At 42.5% G+C, this 26,504-nt stretch overlaps 1 protein-coding gene across 1 annotated transcript in view; it reads right to left on the reverse strand.

Annotated features, from left to right (window-relative positions):
• Positions 1-3,102: 3,102 nt before the first annotated feature.
• LOC121576541 (E3 ubiquitin-protein ligase RNF220) overlaps positions 3,103-26,504 on the reverse strand; it is an 85,325-nt gene continuing 61,923 nt past the window's right edge. The window contains exons 8-16 of the mRNA XM_041889768.2: positions 25,182-25,225; positions 24,304-24,391; positions 23,546-23,648; positions 23,309-23,395; positions 23,118-23,173; positions 22,250-22,340; positions 5,977-6,085; positions 4,782-4,856; positions 3,103-4,298 (exon numbers count right to left, since the gene is read on the reverse strand). Of these exons, the coding sequence (XP_041745702.1) occupies positions 4,227-4,298; positions 4,782-4,856; positions 5,977-6,085; positions 22,250-22,340; positions 23,118-23,173; positions 23,309-23,395; positions 23,546-23,648; positions 24,304-24,391; positions 25,182-25,225 (725 nt within the window). The 3' untranslated portion in view covers positions 3,103-4,226. The remainder of the gene's footprint in view (positions 4,299-4,781; positions 4,857-5,976; positions 6,086-22,249; positions 22,341-23,117; positions 23,174-23,308; positions 23,396-23,545; positions 23,649-24,303; positions 24,392-25,181; positions 25,226-26,504) is intronic.

Here is a 26,504-nt window from a genome sequence, read left to right on the forward strand (position 1 = left end):
TTTTATCATAGGTACACTTCAACTGTGAGAGACGGAATCTAAAACAAAAATCCAGAAAATCACATTGTATGATTTTTAAGTAATTGATTTGCATTTTATTGCATGACATAAGTATTTGATACATCAGAAAAGCAGAACTTAATATTTGGTACAGAAACCTTTGTTTGCAATTACAGAGAACATATGTTTCCTGTAGGTCTTGACCAGGATTGCACACACTGCAGCAGGGATTTTGGCCCACTCCTCCATACAGACCTTCTCCAGATCCTTCAGGTTTCGGGGCTGTCGCTGGGCAATACGGATTTTCAGCTCCCTCCAAAGATTTTCTATTGGGTTCAGGTCTGGAGACTGGCTAGGCCACTCCAGGACCTTGAGATGCTTCTTACGGAGCCACTCCTTAGTTGCCCTGGCTGTGTGTTTTGGGTCGTTGTCATGCTGGAAGACCCAGCCACGACCCATCTTCAATGCTCTTACCGAGGGAAGGAGGTTGTTGGCCAAGATCTCGCGATACATGGCCCCGTCCATCCTCCCCTCAATACGGTGCAGTCGTCCTGTCCCCTTTGCAGAAAAGCATCCCCAAAGAATGATGTTTCCACCTCCATGCTTCACGGTTGGGATGGTATTCTTGGGGTTGTACTCATCCTTCTTCTTCCTCCAAACACGGCGAGTGGAGTTTAGACCAAAAAGCTCTATATTTGTCTCATCAGACCACATAACCTTCTCCCATTCCTCCTCTGGATCATCCAGATGGTCATTGGCAAACTTCAGACGGGCCTGGACATGCGCTGGCTTGAGCAGGGGGACCTTGCGTGCGCTGCAGGATTTTAATCCATGACGGTGTAGTGTGTTACTAATGGTTTTCTTTGAGACTGTGGTCCCAGCTCTCTTCAGGTCATTGACCAGGTCCTGCCGTGTAGTTCTGGGCTGATCCCTCACCTTCCTCATGATCATTGATGCCCCATGAGGTGAGATCTTGCATGGAGCCCCAGACCGAGGGTGATTGACCGTCATCTTGAACTTCTTCCATTTTCTAATAATTGCGCCAACAGTTGTTGCCTTCTCACCAAGCTGCTTGCCTATTGTCCTGTAGCCCATCCCAGCCTTGTGCAGGTCTACAATTTTATCCCTGATGTCCTTACACAGCTCTCTGGTCTTGGCCATTGTGGAGAGGTTGGAGTCTGTTTGATTGAGTGTGTGGACAGGTGTCTTTTATACAGGTAACGAGTTAAAACAGGTGCAGTTAATACAGGTAATGAGGGGAGAACAGGAGGGCTTCTTAAAGAAAAACTAACAGGTCTGTGAGAGCCGGAATTCTTAATGGTTGGTAGGCGATCAAATACTTATGTCATGCAATAAAATGCAAATTAATTACTTAAAAATCATACAATGTGATTTTCTGGATTTTTGTTTTAGATTCGGTCTCTCACAGTTGAAGTGTACCTATGATAAAAAATTACAGACCTCTACATGCTTTGTAAGTAGGAAAACCTGCAAAATCGGCAGTGTATCAAATACTTGTTCTCCCCACTGTATGTATATGTATTTATATGTATGTGTATATGTATGTGTATGTATGTACATTTGCGAGAAAAAAAAACATATGGGGGATTGGAAGTGATGCAGACAATTACATTGATGGAAGTTACAATCTATCTGCAATTTTAAAGCTGATCTACCCCCGAAAAAAAAAAAAAAAATACATATGGGCAGTACCAACACAAGTGATCTAATGATTCTGTCTCTTCGCAACAAAATCTGCAGAGCTGGGATGGTTGTATCCCCCATATAACATTCTATTGGTTTCAAGAATTTTGTATGATAATTTTAATTGAAAACTCAACGTTTTGAATCCGGAGTCATTTTGTGTATCAGTTCATAGACCATGTGCCATGGAATCGGTGCGTCGAAAATCTCCTCCTCAACTATTTTGCAACCTGTATGGCGCAGCTGTCAATTTTCGTCCTTAAATTAAACTGTTTTACTTTTTATTTATCACAATTTTCTTTAGCCAATTTTGGTCATTAATGCAGGGCCAACATACAAGTTCCTTACCTTCTCCCCTTTCCATTTGCCTCCTCCATTTTTGCAGTAATGCTGCAATCAGTTGGTTGTAATTTTGGACAGAGCAGACATTTCCATATGTGACGTAACTCCACCAGTCCTATTTATGATACTGTATCATTAACAAAGGTTTTACGTTTTTTTTTTTTTTTTTTTTTATTATTTGCATATTTCAGTTTAACCATAATATTTGTTGTAATATTTGTTCTGTCTTTTCTGATGGATTAAACAGAAATTGCAACCAGCTTTCTATTGCTTATTTTAAAAATAGCAATATTTTGGAGATAGACCGTATTTGATCTAGTAGATTTGCAGTCTGTATGTAAGAGGTAGCTGTCCTGTTATGGTTGCAGTTACATGTGACACTGGTGTCACATAGAGGATGGGTCCAGATGCCCCCTCACAGATACACCCCTCTCTCCCGTCTCAGGTGATGGTATAACATGTGTTGTTACATGTGAGACTGGTGTTACAAACTCAAATCATGGAGGGCCGAGTGTCTGGAGGTTTTCGCTCCTCCCTTGTACCTGATTGATGAATTAAGGTCATTGATTAGTTAGTAACTCCCCTCACCTGGTTGTCTAGGGCTTAATTGAAAGGAAAAACCAAACACCAGCAGACACACGGCCTTCCGGGTTTGACACCCCTGATGTAGATAGAGGATGGGTCCTGATGCTACTTATGCCTTATTGTGAAGGCTTTTACTTTTAGCTCAGCCCATGAAAATAGTTCCCTCCTCTGTCTTCCTTCTCTCTCTCCATCCCTCCTTCCTTCCCTAGCGGGTCAGACTCTTAGCTAATATATCCTTTGTCTTGGCAGGAACAGTGGATGGTCGGAACCTGAATAAAGCTCAGAATAGCAGGATTGAATGTCCTAGTCTTGACCTGACCAGGGCTAATCCTGAAGTGGTCCAATTGTTTCTTAAAGGACAATCACAAACACATATAACAAGGCTCTGGATTGGCCAGATCTACAATGCAAGGGCTGCTTGGCTTTTAATTATGGGACAAATCACACCATAGAGAAGGGCAACAGGTCAGGACTTATTCTTAGGCAATATTCTTGCCTACAGGGCTTTGAACATAATTTAGATCAAGAGAATTCGGTAAAACTTCATAATAACTTTCAGGAATAAGCATTCATTAACTAAATAAGTATTACATTTTTTTGTTGTAAAATTACAATTTATATGAGCATAACATCAGTAATAATTTACAAAGCATTTCTAAACATGTATAAGGATGTATCATGGCTAACCAGTGTTCATCAAAGTTATAATAAAGCAAGATTATGGTGGTGATCGTTAACATTGTACACACATTGGATCTTCAATGATATCTACAGTATGTTTGTATATATTTATGCAATAACCAACATCTTTTTAAACGCCTCATTTTATTTTTGTAACATTTACTAATTACACTTTGTACTCCTGTACAAAGAAACACAACCTCAATGACAAACACAAAATAATGAATCTCAAACTATTGCAATTGTTATGTTCACACTTTCTTCCCACCCTAACTAACCAAAACCATGACTTCATAAGAACATGACTGTAAACACAATGGCAGTGTTAATCTATTTCACATACATAATTTCTAACATACACAAAACTATTTGCATGTGTTTTCTCTTGATAAAAACAGACAATTATTATTTTCAAAAGTGTATACCGCTTTGTATAATATATAATTATAGTACAAAGAGTGTCACAAACTTGTTTTGATCTAAAGCCATTTGAAAGCATTTTTTCAGTGCCTTAGCACTAAGATTACTTGAGTTCTTGTCATTTACGTACAAATTGTAATTGTATTGAGCACAGAGTCCTCCTCTTAGAAATGGCTTGGCTCACTAAATGTTGAGGTGAGCTTGGTACAAATGAATGCCATCTAGGTGGGCAAACTAAAGGTCAAATGTCAAACCTAAAAGGTCATATGACATAAAGACTGATCATTGTGCAATACCCAGTCATGGGTGCCATTTTGTCCTCATGGGGTGTCCCCCTACTTGGTTTGGGAGGGGGGTTAGGGGGTAGGTTAAGGTGCAAAGACAAGGGTAATCTCTGACAAGCCAGCTGTCCTTACGTCCCCTTCAAAGGTCAAAGGTTAATACTTCAGATATCCCGCCCCCTCAGGGATCTGTGCTTCTCTGGCCCTGCCCAGTCACAGAAATACCCGTCTCAGGTCCCCAGGAGAAGTGATGGTGTTACACTGTGGACACAGCTTCTTAGCCCCCTAGGACATAAACACAGAAATTTGAGACTGCTTTGGCCTCAACAAACATCTGTATGAAATTTGTGTGCAACAATCAATCAATCAAACTTTATTGTCCCCAGAGGGAAATGTGGTTTCAAAGAGGAGAGGAGAGAGGAGAGGGGAGAGGAGGGGGGAGAGGAGAGGAGAGGAGGGGGGGAGAGGAGAGGAGGGGGTAGAGGAGAGAGGAGAGGAGGGGGAGAGGAGAGAGGAGAGGAGAGGAGAGAGGAGAGGAGGAGGGAGAGGAGAAGAGAGAGGAGAGAGGAGAGGAGGGGGAGAGGAGAGAGGAGAGAGGAGAGAGGAGAGGAGGGGGGAGGAGAGGATGGGTAGAGGACAGAGGACAGGAGAGAGGAGAGGATGGGTAGAGGACAGAGGACAGGAGAGAGGAGAGGAGGGTAACGTGATAAAAAGACATAAGAGTCATGTGTATTATCACTGTACAGCATTATCTGACAAACATCTTACCAGAGTGCGGAGCCAACACTCCTCACAGTGGGCATGCCAGCACTGGATGGAGGTGAGAGGTGTTGTGTACGTGTCCTACAGAGAGAGAGAGAGAGAGAGAGAGAGAGAGAGAGAGAGAGAGAGAGAGAGAGAGAGAGAGAGAGAGAGAGAGAGAGAGAGAGAGAGAGAGAGAGAGAGAGAGGGGATGAGGAGGGGGAGGAGGAGGGGGAGGAGGAGACAGGAGATGGAAAGAAAGAAAACGATGAAGAGAGAAAGAAAACATTCTAGTGCCACACGCAGCGACACACAGTGAAACACATTGCGAGTTAAATGTCTCGATTGCAATGAAAGACTGTTGTCACTAGATGGTGTTAATTGCCTGTAGCTGCTGTATCAGTGCAGCTGGAGAGGATAGGTGAGACAAGGACCTAGGAGACTAGGATAGGTGAGACAAGGACCTAGGAGACCTAGGAGACCTAGGATAGGTGAGACAAGGACCTAGGAGACTAGGATAGGTGAGACAAGGACCTAGGAGACTAGGATAGGTGAGACAAGGACCTAGGAGACCTAGGATAGGTGAGACAAGGACCTAGGAGACTAGGATAGGTGAGACAAGGACCTAGGAGACTAGGATAGGTGAGACAAGGACCTAGGAGACTAGGATAGGTGAGACAAGGACCTAGGAGACCTAGGATAGGTGAGACAAGGACCTAGGAGACTAGGATAGGTGAGACAAGGACCTAGGAGACTAGGATAGGTGAGACAAGGACCTAGGAGACTAGGATAGGTGAGACAAGGACCTAGGAGACCTAGGAGACCTAGGATAGGTGAGACAAGGACCTAGGAGACTAGGATAGGTGAGACAAGGACCTAGGAGACCTAGGAGACCTAGCTGTGGTACATTCCTCAACAGATTTAATCGAATGTTCAACATGTTTGAATTTGTTTGCTTTGGGGCTCAGTTTTACCCATATTGAAATTCACCTATTCATAACTGTGTTCATTGACAGGTTGAATGAAAGGTTCTTAAAGGACACACTTCAGTATTTATATTGCACTAGCTTGCTCCCAGTGCGGCTATACTCACTAGCCTGGTCCCAGACCTGTTAGAGCTCTTCCCAACTCCATTGCTCATTGTCAAGCTAAACAATGACAAAGAGTGACAAGGAGTTGGCATGACAGCACAAGTAGACTGGGACTCAGGCTATACACTCACCCTACAGATAAGACAGTTGTGTCTGTCCCCTTTGGTCAGCTGCTTCTCTAGGTCCCGTATTCGACTTTTTAGTGAATCCAGCGTCGTCAGCCCAGAATCCTCAGAGACCCTGAACATACACACACACAGAGTGACGGGGATAGGAGAAGAAGATGCCAGAGAGTATTTTATAAATCAAAGACAGATGAAATGATTTGCTGGCCAACATATACACGGAGCATGAAATTTAGCAGCAATCACATTGGCAGCATTCACTATCCCATTCATCATGGGAAGAGGAAGGCGAGCCTAGAGAGGGGGAGGGCAAGTATCACACACGCCACAGGCTCCACACAGGTACACCACAGGCTCACCACAGGATCACCACAGGCACACCACAGGATCACCACAGGCACACCACAGGCACACCACAGGATCACCACAGGCACACCACAGGCTCACCACAGGATCACCACAGGCTCACTACAGGATCACCACAGGCACACCACATGCTCACCACAGGATCACCACAGGCACACCACAGGCTCACCACAGGCTCACCACAGGATCACCACAGGCTCACCACAGGATCACCACAGGATCACCACAGGCACACCACAGGCTCACCACAGGCACAACGAGTCATCCTGTATGAGTTGAGCTGGACTTCTGCCTAACCCGTTCACAGGATTGGTTAACTCTTGAGGTTCCTAGGGTCTCCACCGGGCTAGGTAAATCTGATTGTAGTTTTAATGCAACGTATTGCTAGCACAAAATTCAAAATACATTTCATTTTGATGTTCTGGTGCCGTTCGGGCAGTTTATAGTATTGATTGGGGACTTATTTGTGGAGGAATGTTTTTCTGGGGGATATGTGATGTTTTACTTCTGCTTCCCATGATATGTTGTATATAATGTGTATATGACTGAAATTGAATGAATTAATGAATGAATTATATTTTATTTTCGTGTCAAATCGCCAGTTGGCAACCCATCCCTTATGGGATTAATTGACACATAAACAAACACTACAATAAGTCACTGTAATAATCAATTGATAATTCTACTTGTATATTTATGTTGAATATATACAGGGCACATACAGTGGGGAGAACAAGTATTTGATACACTGCCGATTTTGCAGGTTTTCCTACTTACAAAGCATGTAGAGGTCTGTAATTTTTAACATAGGTACACTTCAACTGTGAGAGACTGAATCTAAAACAAAAATCCAGAAAATCACATTGTATGATTTATAAGTAATTAATTTGCATTTTATTGCATGACATAAGTATTTGATCACCTACCAACCAGTAAGAATTCCGGCTCTCACAGACCTGTTAGTATTTCTTTAAGAAGCCCTCCTGTTCTCCACTCATTACCTGTATTAACGGCACCTGTTTGAACTCGTTACCTGTATAAAAGACACCTGTCCACACACTCAATCAAACAGACTCCAACCTCTCCACAATGGCCAAAATGGATAAAATTGAAGACCTGCACAAGGCTGGGATGGGCTACAGGACAATAGGCAAGACTTTTGGTGAGAAGGCAACAACTGTTGGCGCAATTATTAGAAAATGGAAGAAGTTCAAGATGACGGTCAATCACCCTCGGTCTGGGGCTCCATGCAAGATCTCACCTCGTGGGGCATCAATGATCATGAGGAAGGTGAGGGATCAGCCCAGAACTACACGGCAGGACCTGGTCAATGACCTGAAGAGAGCTGGGACCACAGTCTCAAAGAAAACCATTAGTAACACACTACACCGTCATGGATTAAAATCCTGCAGCGCACGCAAGGTCCCCCTGCTCAAGCAGCGCATGTCCAGGCCCGTCTGAAGTTTGCCAATGACCATCTGGATAATCCAGAGGAGGAATGGGAGAAGGTCATGTGGTCTGATGAGACAAAAATAGAGCTTTTTGGTCTAAACTCCACTCGCCGTGTTTGGAGGAAGAAGAAGGATGAGTACAACCCCAAGAACACCATCCCAACCGTGAAGCATGGAGGTGGAAACATCATTCTTTGGGGATGCTTTTTTGCAAAGCGGACAGGACGACTGCACCGTATTGAGGGGAGGATGGATGGGGCCATGTATCGCGAGATCTTGGCCAACAACCTCTTTCCCTCAGTAAGAGCATTGAAGATGGGTCGTGGCTGGGTCTTCCAGCATCACAACGACCCGAAACACACAGCCAGGGCAACTAAGGAGTGGCTCCGTAAGAAGCATCTCAAGGTCCTGGAGTGGCCTAGCCAGTCTCCAGACCTGAACCCAATAGAAAATCTTTGGAGGGAGCTGAAAGTCCGTATTGCCCAGCGACAGCCCCCGAAACCTGAAGGATCTGGAGAAGGTCTGTATGGAGGAGTGGGCCAAAATCCCTGCTGCAGTGTGTGCAAACCTGGTCAAGACCTACAGGAAACGTATGATCTCTGTAATTGCAAACAAAGGTTTCTGTACCAAATATGAAGTTCTGCTTTTCTGATGTATCAAATACTTATGTCATGCAATAAAATGCAAATTAATTACTTAAAAATCATACAATGTGATTTTCTGGATTTTTGTTTTAGATTCCGTCTCTCACAGTTGAAGTGTACCTATGATAAAAATTACAGACCTCTACATGCTTTGTAAGTAGGGAAACCTGCAAAATTGGCAGTGTATCAAATACTTGTTCTCCCCACTGTATGTAAAAGAGACCTAGGTCTCAATATGTCTTCCCTGTTAAAATAAAGGTTAAACAAATAATAAGAAAATAAAAAATATAGCTGAGCTTTTATGTAAATATATATGTGTATATACAGTATCAGTCAAAGGTTTGGACACACCTACTCATTCCAAGGTTTTTCTTTATTTTTACTATTTTTTACATTGTAGAATAATAGTGAAGACATCAAAACTATGAAATAACACATATGGAATCATGTAGTAACCAAAAAAGTGTTAAACAAATCAAAATATATTTTATATTTGAGATTCTTCAAATAGTGACCGTTTGCCTTGATGACAACTTTGCACACTCTTGGCATTCTCTCAACCAATTTCACCTGGAATGCTTTTCCAACAGTCTTGACGGAGTTCACACATATGCTGAGCACTTGTTGGCTACTTTTCCTTCACTCTGCGGTCCGACTCATCCCAAACCATCTCAATTTGGTTGAGGTCGGGGGATTGTGGAGGACAGGTCATCTGATGCAACACTCCATCACTCTAATTCTTGGTAAAATAGCCTTTACACAGCCTGGAGGTGTGTTGGGTCATTGTCCTGTTGAAAAACAATTGATAGTCCCACTAAGCCCAAACCAGATGGGATGGCGTATCACTGCAGAATGCTGTGGTAGCCATGTTGGTTAAGTGTGCCTTGAATTCGAAATAGATCACAGACAGTGTCACCAGAAAAGCACTCGAACACCATAACACCTCCTCCTCCATTCTTCATGGTGGGAACTACACATGCGGAGATCATCCGTTCACCCACACCGCGTCTCACAAAGACACAGCAGTTGGAACCAAAAATCTCAAATTTAGACTCCAGACCAAAGGACACATTTCCACCGGTCTAATGTCCATTGCTCGTGTTTCTTGGCCCGAGCATGTCTCTTCTTCTTATTGGTGTCCTTTAGTAGTGGTTTCTTTGCAGCAATTTGACCACGAAGGCCTGATTCACGCAGTCCCGTCTGAACAGTTGATGTTGGGATGTGTCTGTGACTTGAACTCTGTGAAGCATTTATTTGGGCTGCAATTTCTGAGGCTGGTAACTCTAATAAACGTATCCTCTGCAGCAGAGGTAACTCTGGGTCTTCCATTGCTGTGGTGGTCCTCATGAGAGCCAGTTTCATCATAGCGCTTGATGGTTTTTGCGACTGCACTTGAAGAAACTTTCAAAGTTCTTGAAATATTCCTTATTGACTGACCTTCATGTCTTAAAGTAATGATGGACTGTCATTTCTCTTTGCTTATTTGAGCTGTTCTTGCCATAATATGGACTTGGTCTTTTACCAAATAGGGCTATCTTCTGTATACCACCCCTACCTTGTCACAACACAACTGATTGGCTCAAACGCATTAAGAAGGAAATAAATTACTCAATTAGGCACACTTGTTAATTGAAATGCATTCCAGGTGACTACCTCATGAAGCTGGTGGAGAGAATGCCAAGAGTGTGCAAAGCTGTCATCAAGGAAAAGGGTGGCTACTTTGAAGAATCTAAAATCTAAAATCTATTTTGATTTGTGTAACACTTTTTTTGTTACTACATGATGTCTTCACTATTATTGTACAATTTAAAAAAAATTAAAAATAAAGAAAACCCTTGAATGAGCAGGTGTGTCCAAACTTTTGACTGGTAGTGTGTGTATATATATATATATATATATATATATATATATATATATATATATATACATATATATATATATATTTTTTTTAATATATATATTTTCCTTTATTATTTTCCCCTAACCCTCCCTAACACCCCTCCCCTAATTGGAGTAAACCAATGGACAACAACAATTAGGATTCTACTTCCAGCTTACACATACTATATACGTTTTACGGACACAGTGTATTTTACAATAGTTATCTTTTGTTTGTTTTTAATCCCATCCTTCAGCTCCCCTTAACCCCTCCCATCTATCTTTGAAGACCATCCAGTTTGATTTCTATTTGCCATGTAACTTTTACTGTGCTGTTTCACAAAAGTTCTGAACCTATATACTGTACATTTTATGGACACAGTATATTTTACATTAGTTATCTTGTTATCTTAGCATGTAACATGTGCAACCAGAGGAAAAAAAAACTCTAGACCACCTTTACTCCACACACAGAGACGCGTACAAAGCTCTCCCTCGCCCTCCATTTGGCAAATCTGACCATAATTCTATCCTCCTGATTCCTGCTTACAAGCAAAAACTAAACCAGAAAGTACCAATGACTCGCTCAATACGGAAGTGGCCAGATGACGCAGATGCTAAGTTACAGGACTGTTTTGCTAGCACAGACTGGAATATGTTCTGGGATTCAGCCGATGGCATTGAGGAGTTTACCACATCAGTCACCGGCTTCATCAATAAGTGCATCGATGACGTCGTTCCCACAGTGATTGTACATACATTCCCCAACCAGAAGCCATGGATTACAGGCAACATCCTCACTGATATAAAGCATGAAGCTGCCGCATTCAAGGAGAGGGACTCCAACCCGGACGATTATAAGAAATACCGCTATGCCCTCCGAAGAACCATAAAACAGGCAAAGCGTCAATACAAGACTAAGATTGAATCCTACTACACCGGCTCTGACGCTTATCAGATGTGGCAGGGCTTGCAAACTATTGCAAACTACAAAGGGAAGCCACTAGCTACCCAGTGACACAAGCCTATCAGACAAGATAAATTACTTCTATGCGCGCTTCAAGGCAAGCAACACTGAAGCATGCATGAGAGCACCAGTTGTTGCGGACGACTGAGTGATCACACTCTCCGTAGCCGATGTGAGTAAGCGCTTTAAACAGGTCAACATTCACAAGGCCGCAGGGCCAGACGGATTAGCAGGACGTGTACTCAGAGCATGCTCTGACCAACTGGCAAGTGTGTTCACTGGCATTTTTAACATGTCCCTGACCGAGTCTGTAATACCTACATGTTTCAAGCAGACCACCATAGTCCCTGTGCCCAAGAATGCCAAGGTAACCTGCCTAAATGTCTACCGACCCGTAGCACTCACGTCTGTAGCCATGGAGTGCTTTAAAAGGCTGGTCATAGCTCACATCAACACCATCATCAAATTACCTCAATAAGAAACAATATTTTTGCGTTGACAACATCAGAAGATATCCTCCTCGCAATCTCCAAAATACAACAGCCACAGGACATCTTTGTTTGGACGTAGCTAGCTGGGATCTTCTACAAGGAATCTGCCTCCCGAAAACGTTTCTCCCAAGTGTGTGTGACACCTACTCCCGTTGCCTGCTGCACTGTTGCTTGGATTCCACCTGGTGATCTGTTCACCATCTGCCCTGGCCTGTCTCCCCCTGTCTGGGACAGGTACCCCCACCACACTCCCCCCTCTCTCCCAAGCTTTCGCTCACCTCTAGCACACACGCTCTGTTGGGGCGAGTGACTCTGAACTTACGAAAGATAGCCCCAAGTCGTTATATTTTTTTGTTGTGCTTGATGCTATTTGCCTCTTGACTCCTGCGTGCATTGTTGACTAAGACCTTGCTTGTTTACCCGCCCGTGTGACAGACTATGTTTGTTCCCACACTCGGGACTCTGACTATTTGTTGGTTACACGGTCTCTTGGACTCCCATCCTATTCTAACCACCTCTCGCCGGCTTTGAATTCATGTTACCTGATGAAATGTCTGTACAATATGATCTTGTTGCCATCTGATGCACATTCAAATGTCATATAAAATCAACACTGCAGAGCTCTCCCTGTCCTCAGTCGTGCCCTGATTGTATTACTGCTGATGATATCTGGAAATGTGCATGTACACCCTGGCCCATCTACTGTCGCTAGCCCCAATTCTGACTTGTGCTCTGATATTTGCTTCACTGATTTCTGCTCTCGTAAAAGCCTGGGCTTTCTGCATGTAAACACAAGAAGCTTATTACCTAAAATGGATCAATTGAAAGTGTGGGTTCACAGCTCCAATCCAGATGTGTTGGTCATTACTGAGACGTGGTTAAGAAAGAGTGTTTTGAACACTGATGTTAACCTTTCTGGTTATAACCTTATTCGGCAAGACAGATCTTCCAAAGGTGGTGGAGTAGCAATCTTTACCCAGGAACACCTTCAGTGCTTGGTTGTCTCCACCAAGTCTGTCCCTAAACAATTTGATTTGCTGGTTTTAAGCATTAAACTTTCAAATAGCTCTTTGTTGACTGTTGCTGGGTGTTATCGTCCACCATCAGCACCGACCTGTACCCTGCCTGCCCTAAGCTCTCTCTTGGCCCCTTACACTAAGGCTGAATTTGTCCTGCTAGGTGACCTAAAATGGGACATGCTTAAACCACCTGACCAAGTCCTAAAGCAAGGGACTCCCTAAATATTTCTCATATTATTACCAATCCCACAAGTTACAACTCCAAATACCCAGAAAAGGCTACTCTCCTTGATGTTATCCTTACAAATAATCCTGATAGGTATCAGTCTGGTGTTTTCTGTAATGACCTTAGTGATCACTGTTTTACAGCCTGTGTTCGTAATGGCTACTCAGTGAAACGACTTGTCCTGATTTGTCATAGACGCTTGCTAAAATACTTTAATGAGCAAGCCTTCCTTCATGACCTGGCCTCTGTAAATAGGTATAGAATCAGCTTGTTCCCCTCTGTCGAAGACGCTTGGACCTTCTTTTTTGATATTTTCAGTGGTATTGTTAACAAACATGCCCCCATAAAGAAAAGGAGAATTAAAAACAGGTTCAGCCCCTGGTTCGACCGGGATCTGGCAGAGTTACTCCAACTCAAGAATTATATTTGGCGAAAGGCTCGCATACTCAGGCTGACTGACTCTTGTTCAGGCAAATGAGAAATAAGTGCACTCAGGCTATCCGGAAGGCCAAAGCTAGTTACTTTAAGGAGCAGTTCTCTCTCTGTGGGTCTAACCCCAAGAAGTTCTGGAAAACGGTTAAAGACCTGGAGAATAAACCCTCCTCCTCACAGCTGCCCATGTCCCTTAATGTTGATGATGTGGTTGTTACTGACAAAGAGCACATGGCTGAGCTCTTTAATCACCACTTCATTAAGTCAGGATTCCTATTAGACTCAGCCATGCCTCCTTGCCCATCCAACATTTCCTCATCTCCCACCCCTTCTAATGCGACTAGCCCCGATGCTCCTCCCTCTTTTCCCCCTGCCCGCTACAAAGTTTCTCCCTGCAGGCGGTCACAGAGTCCGAGGTGCTAAAGGAGCTCCTTAAACTTCACACCAAAAAAACATCTGGGTCAGATGGTTTAGACCTTTTCTTCTTTAAGGTTGCAGCCCCTATAATCGGCAAGCCTGTCTGTTTTTAACCTGTCTCTCCTCTCTGGGGAGGTTCCTATTGCTTGGAAGGCAGCCACGGTGCTTCCTTTATTTAAAGGGGAAAATCAAGCTGATCCTAACTGTTATAGGCCAATTTCTATTTTGCCCTGTTTATCAAAAGTGTTGGAAAAACGTGTCAATATTCAGCTGACTGGCTTTCTTGATGTCTATAGTATTCTCTCTGGTATGCAAGCTGGTTTCCGCTCAGGTTATGAATGTGTCACTGCAACCTTAAAGGTCCTAAATTATGTCACCATTGCCCTTGATTCTAAACAATATTGTGCTGCTATTTTTATTGACTTGGCCAAAGCTTTTGATACTGTAGACCATTCCATCCTTGTCGGCCGGCTAAGGAGTATTCTGAGGGGTCTTTGGCCTGGTTTGCTAACTACCTCTTTCATAGAGTGCAGTGTATAAAGTCAGAACATCTGCTATCTCAGCCACTTTCTGTCACCAAGGGAGTACCCCAAGGCTCGATCCTAGGCCCCACGCTCTTTTCAAGTTACATCAACAATATAGCTCAGGCAGTAGGAAGCGCTCTCATCCATTTATATGCAGATGATACAGTCTTATACTCAGATGGCCCCTCCCCAGATTTTGTGCTAAACGCTCTACACACAAAGCTTTCTTAGTGTCTAACAAGCTTCCTCTGCCCTTAACCTTGTTCTGAACACCTCCACAACAAAGGTCATGTGGTTTGGTAAGATGAATGCCCCTCTCCCCACCGGTGTGATTACTACCTCTGAGGGTTTAGAGCTTGAGGTAGTCACCTCATACAAGTACTTGGGAGTATGGCTAGACAGTACACTGTCCTTCACTCAGCGCATATCAAAGCTGTAGGCTAAGGTTAAATCTAGACTTGCTTTCCTCTATCGTAATCGCTCCTCTTTCACCCCAGCTACCAAACTAACCCTGATTCAGATGACCATCCTACCCATGCTAGATTATGGAGACATAATTTGTAGATCGGCAGGTAAGGGTGCTATTGAGCGGCTAGATGTTCTTTACCATTCGGCCTTCAGATTTGCCACCAATTCTCCTTATAGGACACATCACTGCACTCTATACTCCTCTGTAAACTGGTCATCAATGTATACCCATTGCAAGACCCACTGGTTGATGCTTATTTACAAAACCCTCTTAGGCCTCACTCCCCCCTATCTGAGATACCTACTGCAGCCCTCATCCTCCACATACAACACCCGATCTGCCAGTCACATTCTGTTAAAGGTCCCCAAAGCACACACATCCCTGGGTCGCTCCTCTTTCCAGTTCACTGCAGCTAGCGACTGGAACGAGCTGCAAAAAACACTCAAACTGGACAGTTTTATCTCCATCTTTTCATTCAAAGACAATCATGGACACTCTTACTGACAGTTGTGGCTGCTTCGCGTGATGTATTGTTGGCTCTACCTTCTTGCCCTATGTGCTGTTGTCTGTGCCCAATAATGTTTGTACCATGTCTTGTGCTGCTAACATGTTGTGCTGCTGCCATGTTGTGTTGCTACCATGTTGTTTTCATGTTGGGCTGCTACCTTGCTGTATTGTTGTGTGTTGCTACCATGCTATGTTGTTGTCTTAGGTCTCTCTTTATGTAGTGTTGTGTTGTCTCTCTAGTTGTGATGTGTATTTGGTCCTATGTTTATATCTTTATTTATTTTTAAAATACTAGCCCCCGTCCCCGCAGGAGGCCTTTTGCCTTTTCTTAGGCCGTCATTGTAAATAAGAATTTGTCTTAACTGACTTGCCTAGTTAAATAAAGGCAAAAAAAAAGGGAACAACAACGCCTATTCCCCCTCAGGAGACTGAAAAGATTTGGCATGGGTCCCCAGATCCTCAAAAGGTTCTACAGCTGCACCATTGAGAGCATCCTGACTGGTTGCATCACTGTCTGGTATGGCAACTGCTCGGCAACTGACCACAAGGCACTACAGAGGGTAGTGCGTACGGCCCAGTACGTCACTTGGGCCAAGCTTCCTGCCATCCAGGACCTCTATACCAGGCGGTGTCAGAGGAAGGCCCTAAAAATTGTGAAAGACTCCAGCCACCCAAGTCATTGACTGTCCTCTCTGCTACTGCACGGCAAGCGATACCAGAGCACAAAGTCTAGGTCCAAAAGGCTCCTTAACAGCTTCTACCCCCAAGCCATAAGACTGCTGAACAGTTAATACGTATAATGGCTACACGGACAATTTGCATTGACCCCCATTTTTTTACGCTGCTGCTATTCGCTATATATTATCTATGCATAGTCACTTTACCACTACCTACATGTACATATTACCTCAATTACCTCGACTAACCTGTACCCCCACACATTGACTCTGTACCAGTACCCCCTGTATATACCCTCGTTATTGTTATTTTATTGTGTTACTTTCTTTTTACTGGAGTTTATTTAGTAAATATTTTCTTAACTCTTTAACTTTTCTTTAAACTGCACTGTTGGTTAAGGGCTTGTAAGTAAGCATTTCACGGTCAGGTTGTCACCTGTTGTAGTCGGTGACAAATAAAAATGTATTCTATTTTATTTTATTTGTTGTTTTTAGTCCTACACTTCAGCTCCATCAACCCCTCCCATCTATCTCTTAACACTATCCATGTTTTATTTCTATTTGCCATATATTTTTCAACTGTGCTGTGATGTTTCACGAAAATTCTGAACCTTTCTATTCTCATAGTTTCAACAGATTGTAAATTAAAGATAATTTTTTTTGCTAAAAGTATTATTATATTAATGATCGATTGAATATGAATTTTTAAATCACCCAGCAGTGATATATATATATATATATATATATATATATTAATTTTTTATTTATTAAAAATTATTTTTAGTTATTGTTATTTTTTAAAATATATTTCCCTTTATTACTTTCCAACCCCACCACCCCTTCCCTAATTGGAGTAAACTAGTGAACAACAACGCTTAGGCCCCTACATCCAGCTTATACATACTATATACATTTCATGGACACAGTCAATTTTACAATAATTATATTTTGTTTGTTTTTACTCCTGAACTTCCTCTACCCTGAACCTCTCCAATCATTTTCATGATATCCATCAGCTTTGCTTCTATATGCCATATCTTTCTAACTGTACTCTTCACAAAAGCTCTCAACCTATTACCTAGAGTTGAAGTCGGAAGTTTACATACACTTAGGTTGGAGTCATTACAACACATTTTTCAACCACAAGTCGGTTAGGATATCTACTTTGTGCATGACACAAGTAATTTTTCCAACAATTGTTTACAGACAGATTATTTCACTTATAATTCACTGTATCACAATTCCAGTGGGTCAAAAGTTTACATACACTAAGTTGACTGGGCATTTAAACAGCTTGTAAAATTCCAGTAAATGATGTCATGGCTTTATAAACTTCTGATAGGCTAATTTACATTATTTTAGTCAATTGGAGGTGTACATGTGGATGTATTTCAAGGCCTACCTTCAAACTCAGTGCCTCTTTGCTTGACATCATGGGAAAATCAAAAGAAATGTGTAGACCTTCACAAATCTGGTTCTTCCTTGGGAGCATTTTCCAAATGCCTGAAGGTACCACGTTCATCTGTACAAACAATAGTACGCAAGTATAAACACCATGGGACCACGCAGCCGTCATACCGCTCAGGAAGGATACACATTCTGTCTCTTAGAGATGAACGTACTTTGGTGCGAAAAGTGCAAATCAATCCCAGAACAACAGCAAAGGACCTTGTGAAGATACTGGAGGAAACAGGTACAAAAGTATCTATATCCACAGTAAAATGAGTCCTATATCGACATAACCTGAAAGTCCGCTCAGCAAGGAAGATGCCACTGCTCCAAAACCGCCACTACGGTTTGCAACTGCACATGGGAACAAATACCGTAATTTTATGAGAAATGTCCTCTGGTCTGATTAAACAAAAATAGAACTGTTTGGCCATAATTATCATCATTATGTTTGGAGGGAAAAGGGGGCTGCTTGCAAGCCGAAGAACACCATCCCAACCGTGAAGCACGGGGGTGGCAGCATCATGCTGTGGGGGTGCTTTGCTGCAGTTGGAACTGGTGCACTTCACAAAATAGATGGCATCATGAGGAAGGAAAATTATGTGGATATATTGAAGCAACATCTCAAGACATCAGTCAGGAAGTTATAGCTTGGTCGCAAATGAGCTTCCGAATGGACAATGACCCCAAGCATACTTCCAAAGTTGTGCCAAAATGGCTTAAGGACAACAAAGTCAAGGTATTGGAGTGGCCATCACAAAGCCCTGACCTCAATTCTATAGAAAATGTGTGGGCAGAACTGAAAAAGCGTGTGCGAGCAAGGAGGCCTACAAACCTGACTCAGTTACACCAGCTCTGTCAGGAGGAATGGGCCAAAATTCACCCAACTTATTGTGGGAAGCTTGTGGAAGGCTACCCGAAACGTTTGACCCAAGTTCAACAATTTAAAGGCAATGCTACCAAATACTAATTGAGTGTATGTAAACTTCTGACCCACTGGGAATGTGATGAAAGAAATAAAAGCTGAAATAAATCATTCTCTCTACTATTATTCTGACATTTCACATTCTTAAAATAAAGTGGTGATCCTAACTGACCTAAGACAGGGAATTTCTACTAGGATTAAATGTCAGGAATTGTGAAAAACTGAGTTTAAATGTACAGTATTTGGCTAAGGTTTATGTAAACTTCCGACTTCAACTGTATATACTTATTATGGACACAGTATGCTTTCCAATAGTTATCTTGTTGTTATTAGTTGTTGTTAGTTGTTATTAGTCCCATCCTTCAGCTCCATTCAACCCCTCCCATCTATCATCCATATTGGATTTCTATTTGCCATATATTTTTCAACTGTACTGTGATGTTTCACAAAAGTTCTGAATCCTTCTACAGTGCTATTTGCAGAGTTGCCATCTATTTTGTGAGTTACTGACGTGATCTTCCTGTCTGGGTTGGCGCCCCCCCCTTGGTTTGTGCTGTGGTGGAGACCTCTGTGGGCTATACTCGGCCTTGTCTCAGGATTGTAAGTTGGTGGTTGGGGATATCCCTCTAGTGGTGCGGGGGCTGTGCTTTGGCGGAGTGGGTGGGGTTATATCCTTCCTGTTTGGCCCTGTCCGGGGGTTTCTTCGGATGGGGCCACAGTGTCTCCGGACCACTCCTGTCTCAGCCTCCAGTATTTATGCTGCAGTAGTTTATGTGTCGGGGGGCTGGGGTTAGTTGGTTATACCTGGAGTACTTCTCATGTCTTATCCAGTGTCCTGTGTGAATTTAAGTATGCTCTCTCTAATTCTCTCGTTCTCTCTTTCTCTCTGAGAACCTGAGCCCTAGGACCATACGTCAGGACTACCGGGCATGATGACACCTTGCTGTCCCCAGTCCGCCTGGCCTTGCTGCTATTCCAGTTTCAACTGTTCTGCCTGCGGCTACGAAACCCCTACCTGTCCCAGACCTGCTGTTTTCAACTCTAAATGATCGGCTATGAAAAGCCAACTGAGAGACCTGAGCCCTAGGACCATACGTCGGGACTACCGGCCGTGGTGACTCCTTGCTGTCCCCAGTCCGCCTGGCCTTGCTGCTATTCCAGTTTAAACTGTTCTGCCTGCGGTTATGGAACCCCTACCTGTCCCAGACCTGCTGTTTTAAACTCCTAATGATCGGCTATGAAAAGCCAACTGAGATTTATTCCTGATTATTATTTGACCATGCTTGTCACTTATGAACATTTTTGAACATCTTGGCATGGTTCTGTTATAATCTCCACCCGGCACAGCCAGAAGAGGACTGGCCACCCCTCATAGCCTGGTTCCTCTCTAGGTTTCTTCCTAGGTTTTGCCTTTCTAGGGAGTTTTTCCTAGCCACCGTGCTTCTACACCTGCATTACTAGCTGTTTGGGGTTTTAGGCTGGGTTTCTGTACAGCACTTCGAGATATTAGCTGATGTAAGAAGGGCTATATAAAATAAAATTGATTGATTGATTGAGTTAGCTCAAGGTAAATGTTGCAATTCTTCATCCATTCCTGGACCTGCGACCAAAAACAAGCTACATATGGACAGTACCCAAACAAATTATCTAATTATTCTGTATTTTTGCAGCAACATCTGCAGAGCTGGGATGGTTGTATCCCCCATATATATAACATTCTATTGGTGGCAAGAATTTTTTATAATAATTTTTATTGAAAACATCTAAGTTTTGAATCCGCCGTCATTTTGCATATCAGTTCATAAATCGGAACATTGGAAATCTCTTCCCAACTATTTTGCAATCTATATGGCACAGCTGTCAATTTGTTGGTCCTTAAATGAAACTGGTATACCTTTTTATTTATCATCATTTTCTTTAACCAATTTTGGTCTTTAATGCAGGACCGACAGACAAGTTCCTTACTCTCCCCCTTCCACTTGCATTTTTGCAGTAATGGTGCAATTAGTTGGTTGTCATTTTGGGTAGAGCAGACATTTCCATATATTTTTGTTAGCTGCATGTGTGACATAACTCCACCAGTCCTATTTAGGATATATTTCACAAAGATTATACCTTATTTTTAATATTTTTCAAAATAACGTTTTTTTTTTATCAATTAATATATTTGAGTTTAACCATAATATTTGTTGTATTATTTGTTCTGTCTTTTCTGGTGGTTTAAACTGAATTGCAACCAACTTTCTATGGCTTGTTTTAAAAATATTAATATTTTTGAGATTATTTCATTTTCAAATAACCGAAAATGAGAGGTTGTAATCTGAATAAACGGGAAAAGGCCATTCTTGAACATGAGGTGAGACATACTTACTAATCTGCTAGAGAACCAGTTCGGATTTAAGTATAACTTTTGTGTGACTGAAGCTTTTAGTGAGAGGTCTAATGCTTTAATATTGAATCATTTCTGCCCTCTGAATTCATATTCATTATATAAATGTAGCTCAGTTGGTAGAGCATGGCACTTGCAATGCCAGGGTTGTGGGTTAGTTTCCCACGGGGGACCAGTATGAAAAAATTTATGCACTCACTAACTGTAAGTCGCTCTGGATAAGAGTGTCTGCTAATTGACTAAAATGTAAATAAATAGGCCTGTTTAATTTTGTCTGGCTTGCCGTTCCAAATAAAATGGAATATATTTTGCTCATATAATTCAAAAAACAGGTCGCTAGTTGTAGGCAGGGCCATCAGCAAATAGCTAAACTGGGATATGATTAAAGAGCTAATCAGGTGGATTTTTCCACAAATAGACAGGTATTTTACTTTCCATGGTAGCAAGATCTTATCTATTTTTGCTACATTTCTATTCAAATTTACTGTAGTGAGATAATTTCTTTCTTTTGGGATATGAATACAGAGTATGTCCACATCACCGTCAGACCATTGTATTGGCAAACTACACAGTAATGTAAAAGTTATATTTTTTAGTGATCCAATGCGTAATATAGTGCATTTATCATAATTTGGTTATAATAATAATATAATAATATGCCATTTAGCAGACGCTTTTATCAAAAGCAACTTACAGTCATGCATGCTTATTTTTTTTTTGTGTATGGGTGGTCCTGGGGATCGAACACACTACCTTGGCGTTACAAGCACCGTGCTCTACCAGCTGAGCTACAGAGGACCACAATGGCTGTAATCAAGAGAGATTAGAAAAAGTATCTAAATCCTCTATGAGGCTGTGGAGGGATCCAAATTGTGAATTTAAAAGAAAACATGAATCATCAGCGTACAATTACATCTTTGTTTTTAAGCCCTGGATTTCTAGCCCCTTGATATTAATGTTGGATCTGATTTTAATAGCTAACATTTCGATGGCCATACTAAATTGAAATGCCGATAGTGGACAACCTTGTTTTACTCCTGTTGACAGTTTAATACTTTCTGAGAAGTAGCCATTATTTACTATTTTACACCTAGGGTAACTATACATAACTTTAACCCATTGTATAAGAGATTCTCCAAAATGTAAATTTTCCAGGCATTTATATATAAATTCCAGTCGTACTTTATCAAAAGCCTTTTCAAAGTCAGCTATGAATACCAGGCCTGGTTTCCCTGATTTTTCAAGGTGTTCTATTATTTCCAGTACTTGTCTTACAGTATATTATCTCCAATGTATCGTCCATGTAAAAAATCTGTTTGATTAGAATGAATAATATCCGACAACACCTATTTAATTATATTTTTGGAAAGGTTTACGGTATCATGAAGTCAATGGTAATGTAGTACATTTTCACAGCTGAAACTCTTGACATTTCTTTCAGAACTTACATATCAATGTCACTATTTTTACAGGTCCTGTGTAGGGAGGATATGCTGTTGTCCAGTTTGTTGCTCTCTCCGTTGCTAGTGGATGGACTTCCTGTAGCAAAAGAGGACTATCATTTTAGATCCGACACCCACACTTATTAATATCCAATTAATGCAGTACGGCATCAGGTAGCCTAGTGGTTGGAGTGTTGGGCCAGTAACCAAAAGGTTGCTGGTTTGAATCCCCGAGCTGACAAGGGTGTCGTAGGGCACTTTCTCTTGAAAGTTGTAATAGTAGAATGCACAAAGTGTCATTTCAAAATGAGGTAGTGTATTATCAGATAACTGTTTATAACTTGTCAGAAATGTCCAGATCAAATAGTCCATGTCAGTTTTGGCTTGGTTTGTTAGCCTTAGATTTTGTTGTAATGTTTGAGTCACTCAAATATCACATGAATAAACATTAGGCATGGCAAAATGTATAGAATTGCAAGAACATTTGCTTTAAAACTGCAAAAAAGAATCTGGACCCCATGACAAAATGTGTAGAATTGCAGGAAATAAGCTTTAAAACTGCAAAAAGTGTCTCTCCGCCAACAAGAGGGACGTGAACAGTTTGTGTCATGAACAGTGCTTGTGCCAATAGACGTGGGGCGTGGGATGTTCCCCAATGCTGGAAGTGGGGCCTGAGTGAAGAAGTTTGGGAACGCTGTCGTAGGGTGTCTCAAGGTGTCTCAGGGAGAGTTGGGATATGCAAAAAAACACATTTCCAATTCACACATGCGAATTAATGCACACATGTACATGAAATTGGACAAATATAAGCACCCACCAAATTATATTATAGGTACTAAACATTAATTAATTCAAACTCTGTAGCTGTTCTCACCCTCATTTGTCCATTTGGAATGTTCCAGAGTTACTCTGTTGGACAGTGTACCACCACTGAGAAACAAAATATAATATTTAGAACCAATAAGACAGTTAATGCAGACAATGCTAACCACACAGACATGAGGCTTTGTTGTGTAGTGATGGAACAAAGAAACAGGCCATGGGAGTACAGGGTGGGGTGCGTACTTTAGAACTGCCTCCCTCAGTGCTTCCCTCTCCTCCACCTCCCCAGGATCCTGTCCTGAACAGCGGATGATGTCTTCCTCCGTATATCTGGATCACCAGGTTAAGGAAACATAAGGACTGCATGCAACCATGTAAGATTATATAGTACTGCCATATTGGTGGATCCCTGTACAATGATGTGGAGAACATAGGATTCATGATTAGATCTTATAAAATCTGATACGTTTTAAAGGATACTGTACTCTACCATACTCCAGAGTGTGGTCTCCATCCACGTCCAGCTCGGTGTCGCTGTCACCACGGCCTTCCTTAGAAGTGCTGCTGCTTACAAACGCCGACCCTGAGGACCTCACAACACTCTGTGACTCATATTCACTCACCATATCTTCACACTCACCACATTTTCACACTCACCATATTTTCACTCTCACCTAGCACATTCTCACATAGTGGACGGTGTTAACTGACTTTCGAGTGTTAAGGGCAGATTTTCAAGGCAATTGAGAGGTGAGACTTTTTTGCTAATCTGAGGCCATTGAAAGGTGACACTTCCAAATGGGTGGAGTGATTCATGTCACCTATGCTGTCATGCCAACTCATTGTCACTCATTATCATTGTTTGTCTTGACATGTACAGTATGTCTTCTTTTCAAGGGCTGAAAAATTCCCTTCACTTTCCCAAAATTCCCAGGTTTTCCAGACATCCTGGTTGGAAGATTCCTGGAATCAGAAGGGAATATGATTTCTGGAATACCTGAGCATTTTGGGAAAGTTACAGCAATTTTATAACCCTATCTGCAACCCATATAATCAAGGTAGAGCTTTGCTGTTGGTAAGTGAAAGCAATTCAGCTTTACAGGTAGGCCTATAGTAGAGTATAATATATGTACTGAAAAGTTCAGTGCCTTTCTAACTGCCACTCAGTCACATTATCCACCACACTGCACCAGATCCAAGACCCAGTCAGAGGGGCTGGTACGGGGGTTGTGTTTTACCTTCACACCCCCCCAGCATGGATGTCATCCGTATCCTCCTCCGCTCAGTCCACTCCTCCTCCTCTCCCCCCAGGTCCACCAAAATGTCCTGAAAACACACACAGACACAGGCATGATGAAGCCACGCAGTCACGCACGCACGCACACACACACATCCCATTTTACACACCCTACACATTTTTCTACGTAAATACATATCTCATAGCCCTTGGTTGTCACTGATGTATCTGAGGTACAGTAACCTGAGCTACGGTAATCTGAGGTACGGTAACCTGAGGTACGGTAATCTGAGGTACGGTAACCTGAGGTACGGTAACCTGAGGTACGGTAACCTGAGGTACGGTAAGCTGAGGTACGATAACCTGAGGTACGGTAACCTGTGGTACGGTAACCTGAGGTACGGTAAACTGAGGTACGGTAAGCTGAGGTACGATAACCTGAGGTACGGTAACCTGAGGTACGGTAACCTGAGGTACGGTAAACTGAGGTACGGTAACCTGAGGTACGGTAACCTGAGGTACGGTAACCTGAGGTACGGTAACCTGAGGTACGGAACCTGAGGTACGGTAACCTGAGGTACGGTAACCTGAGGTACGGTAACCTGAGGTACGGTAACCTGAGGTACAGTATCCTGAGGTACGGTAAAAGCAGGCCCTCTCCACATGGACACACTGAGCCTAATGGGCAGTAAATAACACCAGGAGTTTAATCACAGGTGGGCACAACATGCTGTTATTTCTGTAGCCCAGTTTCCAGACCAAGCCACCTGCTCTATCCATCATCAATCTTTCTAAGACATCCAGTACAGTATACAGTATGACGGAGGAACAGCTTGCTGTCGCCTATGATACAATGCCAGTTTCTATTTAGGAACATACCTGGCCTTCGTCAGGTCTCCTCCTCTTCAGCTTGCCGATCCTGACTGAAAGAGAACCCACACAGGGAGACAGACAGGGAGCAGAGAGGGTTAGCTAGAAGATATCTGTAGAGCTAGGTAATAGGTAGGTAATAGGTATGGTAATAGGTAGGTAATAGGTATGGTAATAGGTATGGTAATAGGTAGGTAATAGCAATTGGCTGCGCAATTCCTCATTGGAAGGAAATGTGCAATACATGGTACTGTAATGTAAAGACAGCCATACAGTAAGACCCACACACATACACACACACACACACACACACACACACACACACACACACACACACACACACACACACACACACACACACACACACACACACACACACACACACACACACACACACACACACACACACACACACACACAATAACAAAGGTAACACAGAACAACCCCAACTGTGGACTTCCTTTTTCATCTTGTTCCTGACTGCATACTGCCTGTGGGGGAAGAAGAGGTAGAAAAGGCCAATCTTCTCCCTAGCCTCTCATTAGAAACTCATTATACTGTACTGTATAATGTGTAATAAACAAAACCAACACACACTGGAGATAGAGAAAGTGGAATGGTATGTTTCTCTACTGGCTACTAGACAAACCATTGATACAAGAGTAGCTACTACCGTAGGTTATATACACTGTGCACCTGTAAGATACACAGGTAAGATACACAGGTAAGATACACACACACAATGCAAATAGTCCGGGTAGCCATCTGATTAGCTGTTCAGGAGTCTTACGGCTTGGGCGTAGAAGCTGTTAAAAAGCCTTTTGGACCTAGACTTGGTGCTCCGGTACCGCTTGCCGTGCGGTAGCAGAGAGAACAGTCTATAACTAGGGTGGCTGGAGTCTTTGACAATTTAATTTTTAGGGCCTACCTCTGACACCGCCTGGTATAGAGGTCCTGGATGGCAAGAAGCTTGGACCCAGTGATGTACTGTGTCGTACGCACTACCCTCTGTAGTGCCTTGAGGCTGGAGGCCGAGCGGTTGCCATACCAGGCAGTGATGCAAAAAGTCAGCATGCTCTCGATGGTGCAGCTGTATAACTTTTTGAGGATCTGAGGACCCATGCCAAATAGGCTTTGTCGTGCCCTCTTCACAACTGTCTTGGTGTGTTTTGACCATGATAGTTTGTTGTTGATGTGGACACCAAGGAACTTGAAGCTCTCAACCTGCTCTACTACAGCCCCGTCGATGAGAATGGGGGCATGCTTGGTCTGTCTTTTCCTGTAGTCCACAATCATCTCCTTTGTCTTGATCACGTTGAGGGAGAGGTTGTT

The sequence above is a fragment of the Coregonus clupeaformis genome, chromosome 11, assembly GCF_020615455.1.
Source record: "Coregonus clupeaformis isolate EN_2021a chromosome 11, ASM2061545v1, whole genome shotgun sequence".
Taxonomy (NCBI): domain Eukaryota; kingdom Metazoa; phylum Chordata; class Actinopteri; order Salmoniformes; family Salmonidae; genus Coregonus; species Coregonus clupeaformis.